Genomic DNA, 8,898 nt, shown 5'->3' with positions numbered 1-8,898 from the left:
GGCCATTTAATGCATCACATAGCACTAGCACAAAACCATGGCATTTAGCCTTTATTCCCTCGAGCGTATTTACTCCCATCCGTCCATGTCATTTCATATACTCAAACCAATCCACCATTAGTCAAACACTTAGCACAATGATATACATCATATGATTAGCCAATCATGCTAAGTAATGGTCTTTACAAATGACAATCCATTAATGTGAATATTTCTAAATGGTATCACCCATGATACTTATTAATGGCACACGTTTTGTTAGGCGTCCCTAACTAAACCCAAGTATTAAATAGAACCCCGCCACATCCGGTGCGATCCTATAAATACTTTACGTCATTTCGAACAAGAGCTTTGAGAAATACTTTCTCATAACCTAGAGAGCAACGGATCTGGACGCTATGTATGCTGGAGGCGGTTGAGACAGAGGAGCATTTTCTTTGTGTTTGCTCAACCTACTACGAGATTCGGGGACGCTACCAATGTCTACCTAGAGAGGAGTGGTTTCGGTCCTTTGTTACGACTGATCCATTTCCATGTCCAGGTCTGTATCGAGCTTTATCTGATGGAGATGCAGCGACACAAGGAGACGCTTCTACGACAGATCAGAGAGCAGCAAGGGATGGTCAAACCACTACAAGACAGAGGGTGACCGAACACAACGGCACGTCAGACTTCATACATTTGAGTCAGCCCTCGGACACAGTGGAGTGGAGGAAGAGGAGCTAGCCGATATGAGAGCAATCTAGATGAGCAACTGGCACACTACCACCGAGAGAGGGACGCAGAGACCACATGTGCGACAGAGTCCCCAGAGTACACTCTATTGAGATCCCACCTATCACAACTTTCCTCAAGGGAGACCGACAGAGACAAGGGATCACTCTAGACATAGCCCAAAGAGTCCAGAGAGCGAGGAGACCGCATCCCCCACCGCAGCGCGAGATAGCTCGACAAACGCAAATACGAGACATCTTCGCAACCCACCAAAGAGCCATCACTGTACCAAGCTTCAGTTTCGTCCCAACGCCTAGATAGATTGATTGATATGACCCACTCTGCAACCGTAGTTGACTTTTGTTGTCTATTATTATGGTGATAATTATGATGACTATGATTATATTCTGTTAGCATAGACTAGTACTCAACAAGGGTCCTAGCGTACCCTTTGCTTCAACCCACTGAGGCTTGTATGAGTTCGCTTTTTTGTGCACTTTGTCCCATATACCCGAGAGGTCTCCCGTGGACGTTAATATATCTTTCTTTCTTTCTTTCTTTCTTTCTATGATCCAATGGAAAGAATGGTACTAGAGCCATTAATGCTCTATTAGGAGCCATTCTTTCTGAAAGGGGTTATGAAAAATGTGACATTGCCTTGACCATGTTCATAGATTCTTCAATCCAACATCATACACAACAATTAAGCACCAAAGTGCACAATTGGTAAGACTAATGTAATGATTTAGATTAGTAATAAATGTATCATCTATAATATGTCACGGATCTTGACATGGAAGTTTCTAGTCTCTAGAAACCTACTTCTGAATATCTAGGGATTTAAGGCCTTCATCCCAAATCCATGTTCAGAACGCACTGATTGAAGTTTGGTAGTAACTATAAGCAAAACAACCTGCATTCTACTAAATATAACCAGGCTCTTGGCAATCTTTGTCTGATCCAAAATTCATGTTAAGAAAAATGTTTAAGGGTTGCAAGGCACTGAACAAAAGTTTGATAGCAATTATGAAGCAAAACAACCTGCATTCTTGATAACCACTAATGTAACCAAGCTCCTGTCAATCTAACAATGTAATTAACTCCCTAACATGCTGCCAACTGAATGTAAACCAACATTCAAACTAACTCCCTGCCAGCATGCTGCCAACTAACTGTAATCCAACATTCTATCACCTATGCAAGCCATGTGGGGTACCCCCCAAAGAATAAAGAAAAAAATTTCAGAAAATAACCCAAAAGAAGCATAATGTGTGCTTCATTGTGTCAATTCAACTTTTTAAATATCCTTTAATAAAAACCTCTGCTCTTTTACACAAAGATGCTTACACATCTTCTGTCAGCTCAACTAAAACAATGTCAGAATCAATACATTACATGCAAACTCGTGGTTGATGAGCAGAGTCTCCCATTTTTTCTAAACTCTCCATATCAATATCCACAGGATTTCATTTCCGTACTTTCTGGTACACAACCACAGAATCATAAGCCAGTACTGAGTAAGGACTTTCTGCAAAGCACTTTAACTCATGCCAGAAGGCAGATGCTTTCTCTTCTAGAAATGGTTTGAGCTGCCTGACTGCCTCAGCATCACTGATTCCATCATGATCAATGCCGCCTCTACCGATTTCTTCACGTCCCTCTTTCTGAATCAGCACATTGAGCCACAGTGAAAGCACGAATTGAACCAGAAGAGAGGGATCTGAATCACATGTGATTGCCTGTAGTTCCCGACGAACCCATGGCTCCAAACGCCTTTCGATTCTAGCTTTTCTGTCTGGGTCACTTGCTGATACCTACATAATCATTGCAAGGCTACAGACAACCTGTGAGTAAAAAATTGAATTATGGGTATGTGCCAAATAACAAACTCAAAGATCATATTCTGGAGCATCCCAGAACTAATATTAGGAGATGATGGCACAAAAAAGAAATGTCCAGCCAGCAGATTACGTGGACTGGAACTTTTGTAAAGATCGCTCACCTGCTTGACATTTATTCTTTTGGTCACATGAAGAGGAACAGCTCTTAAACACCGTCTGTAAATACTGCAAATATATATGTTCCAAGTAAAAGAGTCAACTTCACTCAGTGATGTTTACAAATTTGCATGTGTAAGAAAAAGCAATCACATGCCTTCTTCATGATGATAAGGTCATGAAAAAGAGATAAAGCATCCACCAAATTATGTGAGGCCTCAAAAAATACAATTCACAAGAATACATTCACTTTGAAAACAAGTGCTGCAGAGGACCGGGGGGGGGGGGGGGGGGGGGGGACACTTCAGAAGAGATTGCATCTGGATCATTCTTCTAGGTTCCAATTTATTGCCTTGCTCCTGTCAGCCAGATTTGTCAACCTGCAAGGATTCTAATGTTTGATGTAATAAGTTTCCTCACTCTCGGTTTGAGAAAGGGAATGTTAGGATTATTTGCTTTTGTTCTACACATGGGAGGACAATGTAGAAAAGGCGGTAGGGGCAGATTCGAGAAAGGGGGTAGAAGAGCATAAGGGGGAGGAGTGAGATGTGGGGTAGGAATGGGAGAGAGAGAGAGAGAGAGAGAGACTCATATTAATGTCTTCAGGACTCATATTAATGTCTTCAAGAGGGCTCACGGACCTATGAGACAAAAGTACAATCAGCAAAATAGCTCGTGCAAGCTGCTGTGGGCTGAAGCAAAGGGCTCGCTAAGGCCCTTGCTGGGTGCTAAGCTAAGCTAGTAACCTCGAGGCGATCCATCTGAAGTGAGCCAGATTTGTCAACCTGCAAGGATACTATTGTTTGATGTAATAACTTTCCTCAATTTCGGTTTGAGAGGGGAAATGTTAGGATTAATTGCTTTTGTTCTACGAGTGGAAGGACAATGTAGAAAAGGGGGTAGGGGCAGATTCGAGAAAGGGGGTAGAAGAGCATAAGGGGGAGAAGTAGATGGAGTAGGAATGGGTAGAGAGAGAGAGAGAGAGAAGAAGAAGAAGAAGAATATATTATCGTCCTCTGAAGACCAAAAATCGGCCTATGGGACCTGAGCAATACAAAATCCTCGTACACAAAGACTCCTCCCTTGGAGGGGAGGGTATTAAGAGAAACTACCTTTATGTCTTAGGTGAGTTCCTGTGCTTGAAAAGCTTATAGACAAACGTTCCTAAAGCTGGGGGTGACCCGCTATGTAGCATATCAGCCAGTCTGTTATGTCCCTCGAGAAGAGAGCTAAATGCTTTCCGGATGTGAGTATAGTAAGGGCATATCATTACCATGTGTTCTTCAGTTTCTGCCATTCCCTGGTCACATAATTGGCATATTCTGCTCTCTTTTGGCATATCTTTCCATCCTCCTATTTCAATCTGCAGCTGGTGTGATCGGGTGCGAAGTGAGGCCAAAGCTCTTCGCTTATGTATTGCCATAGGTGTGCAAATGTACTTCTGCGTGGCTGTTTCTCTTCCTGTATAAGTAGCCCAATATTCGGGGTTGATAAATGTACGGTAGTACTCAAACTTATCTCTGTTTTCAGCTGTTTGCCATTTCCTGTGTAGTGCATTCAGCAGGTCATGATGAAAGGCATCCTCATCTACCTCCTCTGGAGAGTAGTCCAAGTACCTCTCTACCTCCCATTTTTGGAACCATTTTTTCAAATCTAGTGCCCATCCAGATGCCAAAATCTTACCCTTATTCGTCTTTTGGGACTTTTGACTTTCTAACCATGCTCTCTTTGGCAGCCTTTCATTATTCATGTGCTTGACCTTTGTGATGTATCTAAGTACTCTCTTCAAGGCATGCAACTCTATGGGTATGCATCCTGTCTCTAGGAGTAGGAGAGAGTAGGGTGTGGTAGCCTTGATGCCAAGGTGTCTTCTAATGAAAGATTTCTGCATTTTTTCTACATCATGGTATACTCCCCCCCCACACCTCTACCCCATAGAGCACTGTTTGTACCACATATGCCCCAAAAATCATGTTTCGTACTTGCCACCTTCTTGTGTTGGTATTGCTGCAGTCATTTTCAAATTGATAATACTTTACCCATCCTGCATCAATTCTCCGTTGCACACAGCTGCTCCATTTGTTATTGGCTAGAATTTCAATGCCTAAGTATTTGAATGAGTGCACTGTATCAACAAGTTGACCCATATATGAGATTGAAGGGGGATTACTTCGCTGTATAGTCTTGACTATCATGAGTTTAGTTTTGGAAACATTCACAGCCAGCCTACTTTCCGAACAGAACATGCTGAGGATATCCATCATTTGTTGCATCTTACCCTCACTATTAGTGAAAACAACCACATCATCCGCATAAAGAAGCAAGTGAATCTCAAAATCTGCTAGGTAGAGGCTGGACAACCCTCTTTTACCTGCTTCTGTGTGCATCAGTTCCTCAAGTCTATCAATGCATAAACCAAACAAGGTGGGTGAGAGTGGGCATCCTTGTTTGACCCCCATATTGCTATAAAATTCTTGTGACATCCCATCCTTACATTTTAATTGACATTTTACTTTCTCATAAAGTCTAAAGACAACAAACCTAATTTCCTGAGGCACTTCTATGCATTCCATTCTCTCCCATAGCACATCCCTAGGCACCGTATCGAATGCCTTCTTAAAATCAATGAAGCAACAAAAAAGTGCCTTCCCCTTAAGGCGGCTGTCCTCCATCAACACTCGGAGAGTAACTAGATGATCCACAGTGGAGTGTTTGGGCCTGAAACCCGCTTGTCCCATTGCCCTCTTCCTTTCTTTCTCTATCCAAGCACTCAGCTTTGCCTCTACTATTGTACTAAATAGCTTGGCTAGAGTAGAGCATACCATAATGGTTCTGTAGTTTGACACTTGATTGCGGTCACCTCCCTTGTAAATTGGCTTGATCCAGTTCTCTTGCCAATCGGTTGGGAAACCATACACAAATGCTTGGTTTAGTGCCATTACTATGTGCCTTTGCGTGTGTTCATTGGACCACTTAATGAGTTCTGCTGTGAGGTGTATAGTGTCTGCTGCCTTCCCATTTGCCATTTTCTTTAGGCCATCTTGCACATCTTCCAATGAGAAAATACCTTGAGTATTACCACTGAGAGACATGCTCGCCATGGGCCGAGCCTTGGGATGCATGTAGAGTTGTTGAACATACTCAAGCATCTCTATTTCTGTAAAATCTCCCATGATGTCATTTGGCCTTTGTTTAACTCCTTTCCATGCTCTTCTAGGGTTCTTGACAAAATCAATTGCATCTGACCATTCCTTTTTCTCAATATAAACACGCCTCTTTTTACGTGTGAGAGCATGGAACTGCTTCTCGGCTGCTCTTCTTTCATCTCCCATTGGAATCCCCTTTAGTGCACTCCTAACTGCCTTGCATTCAGCATCAAACCAGTCATTACATGGCAGCCCTTTCTTACGCTCTTTATTGTTCTTTTTGCACCCTAAAACTGTCTTAGCTGTGGTGAGAATGGCATTCTTCAATTGTGCCCAGCCAAATTTCTGTTTTCCCAGCAGACATGCTTCTAAACTTTCAGCATATTCCACCTTTTTTGCCTCATTCACCTGATAGCCACACTCAGCTGCTTTATGCTCCTCCAAAGTTGCCTTGGCCAGCAATATATTAAGCTCTACATAGAGTGGTATGTGATCCGAATCAAGAGACTTCGGGCCAAGTGAGAAATTGTGTATAAGATTGCAAGCTTCCAGATGAATCAATGCATAGTCAATTACACTAGCCCCCCCACTGGCAGGGAAACAAGTAGGGGAATTAGATTTTGGGAAAAGGGCTGTGCCATTTACCACCAACGTGTGCATACCATTCATCAAATGCTCCAATGCTATACCATGTGCATTCACCACTTTATCCTTCGAGCATCTACACCAGCTGGGGTCAATGTCTATCTCATGCTCCTTTATGTATTCTTGCTGTGTGGGATATTGAAATTGTGAGTCTCCTATGCGTGCATTTAGGTCCCCAATAAGCATAACATTTCCTTGTTTGCTGAACATAGCAATATCTAAGCATAGGTCCCCAAATGACTGGGATGGGTCAATCTCATGCCTCTGGTAGAAGGGGGATTCTCTATGAGGAATGTAGCATCCTGCAATATACAATGGCAAAGGGCTTTCTTTTACCATAACCCATATGTAGCGCTTATGGATGTCATCTTTGACCATAGAGATCTTGTCGTGTATATGGTCTTTGTATATGCATTGACACATCCCAGCACTCCTGAAACCCCTGATCTGCAAAATAACCACACACAACATCAGAACTGAGCAGGCTGCTCACCACCCAACCGTGACATCTACGGGATGTGATCCCGAATCAGAAGATGTCCCCCCGAGCCACGAGCTGAGCTACTGGCACGAACTCCCAATCAGATCCCAACCAGCCTGGTGTCCCATACCACCAGGTGGCGCTGTGAAGCCCTGGATCTGCCACTGGGCCTTGGGCTACGCTAAGATGCAGGCGCGCGTCCGCGACTCAATCCAGGATCAGACCTAGCACCTGGGAACGAGACTTGCTCCCAACTGCACACTGAGAACTGAACCCCCTGGCCCTCTTTTATAGACTCGGGCCCCGGCGCCAAAAATAGCGAAGACCTATAAATAGTTCATACCCTTGCCACTCAACCCGAGAATCAAGCCTGCCTAGCTCTAAGCCTCCCCAGGCTAACCTGAGCTAGTTCTGTGTACCTAGTACACGTCAGATACCGATCCGTGCACATGACATACTCCCCCTCCTCTAAGAACTCACTCCTGAGTTCGCTAAGAAATCGGGAAATGTTCTTTGGAGGTTTTGTAATGTCTCCCATGTTGCATCCTCCTCAACACGATCCTTCCACTTAATCTTGTATTCCGTGATAGTACGATTTCGAATCTGTCTTTCGCGGAATTCAAGAATAGATTCAGGTTCGTGAGGAATAAAAGTTAAATCTGTAACTTCTATAATCTCATGAGGAGAAACAATTTGATCATCTGCACCCAATACTTCTTTCAGTCTACTGACATGAAAGACTGGATGTACTTTAACATCAGGAGGCAATTCTAGTCGATATGCAACTGGTCCAATTCTTTTAATGACCTTGAATGGACCACAGTATCTGGGGGATAATTTCGGAACCAAACCAGTACTTAGGCTCTTGGATTCCTTAGGAATTCTCAAATATACCATCGTTCCTTCAGAGAATTCTCTAGGTGAACGATGTCTATTAGCATAAAATCTGTCCCGATCTTGGGCACTTCTAATAGACTCCTTGGCAAACTGCAACATTTCCTGCATATCTTGCAAGAAGTTCTTAGCAGCATCATTTTGAATCCCTTTTAATCCAACCATAACTGGTGACTTAGGTTGAAACCCGTACATAAGCATAAAAGGACTAAAACCTGTACTAAAATGCTTTGCACTGTTGTAAGCAAATTCAATCATGGGTAGATAATCTTCCCATGAAGACTGTCTCTTAGATACATATGCCCGAAGCATGTCTTCAACCAACTGGTTGACCTTTTCTGTACTGCCATCAGATTGTGCATGATCTGAGGAACTCATACTTAGAGTAGTTTCCAACTTCTCAAATACAAGTGTCCAGAAGTTACTTGTAAACTTTGAGTCCCTGTCACTGACTATGTCAGATGGCAAACCATACAGCTTGAACAAGTGGTCCACAAACTCGTGAGCCAACTGAACAGCTGAAATAGTTGTTCTTGTAGGTAAGAATCTAGCCATTTTTGTCAAACGGTCAACTATGACCCAAATAGAGTCATGACCCTTGCGCGTACGAGGCAAACCAGTAATAAAATCCATGGAAATACTCTCCCATTTATTACCTGGAATCTGTAATGGCTGTAATAAGCCCGCGCTCCTAAGGCGTTCAGCCTTAGTAACCTGACAAACTCGGCAACCTACCACATAGTTCTCTATAAATGCACGCATCTTAGGCCAATAAAAGGTATGCTTCACAAGAGACAGAGTCCTATGTATACCTGGATGTCCCGCACTAGGAGCATCATGACACTCCCAGAGAATCTTGGATTTTAGGTCCAGAACATCAGGCGCACAAATCTTTTCATTCCGGAACAGCAAGCCGTTCCTAATCATCCACTGACCTCCCGCCGCCTGTATCCTAGGTGGCACAATCCCTGAGTCCTGGTCAACCATGGAATTCCCATCCTGGACTCTCTGCCAATAAGAA

General features: G+C 43.2%; 1 protein-coding gene across 5 annotated transcripts in view; it reads right to left on the bottom strand.

The window, feature by feature from the left end:
* Positions 1 to 1,993: 1,993 nt before the first annotated feature.
* Positions 1,994 to 8,898, bottom strand: part of LOC147886639 (uncharacterized) — a 67,494-nt gene continuing 60,589 nt past the window's right edge. For 2 of the 5 annotated variants that reach the window (XM_087396009.1, XM_087396012.1), the window contains exons 3-4: positions 2,717 to 2,780; positions 1,994 to 2,528 (exon numbers count right to left, since the gene is read on the bottom strand). In XM_087396009.1, coding sequence (XP_087252135.1) covers positions 2,181 to 2,528; positions 2,717 to 2,780 — 412 coding nt within the window. In that variant the 3' untranslated portion in view covers positions 1,994 to 2,180. Of the gene's footprint in view, positions 2,548 to 2,716; positions 2,781 to 8,898 lie in introns of all 5 variants that reach the window. The other 3 variants (XM_087396011.1, XM_087396010.1, XM_087396013.1) reach the window with 3 other exon arrangements.

The sequence above is a fragment of the Dipteris shenzhenensis genome, chromosome 24, assembly GCF_047967505.1.
Source record: "Dipteris shenzhenensis isolate YYH24624 ecotype China chromosome 24, Dip_SZ_1.0, whole genome shotgun sequence".
In the NCBI taxonomy this organism is placed as follows: Eukaryota; Viridiplantae; Streptophyta; class Polypodiopsida; order Gleicheniales; family Dipteridaceae; genus Dipteris; species Dipteris shenzhenensis.
The sequence above is the reverse complement of the archived record's forward strand: the minus strand, read 5'-3'. Positions and strand labels throughout refer to the sequence as shown.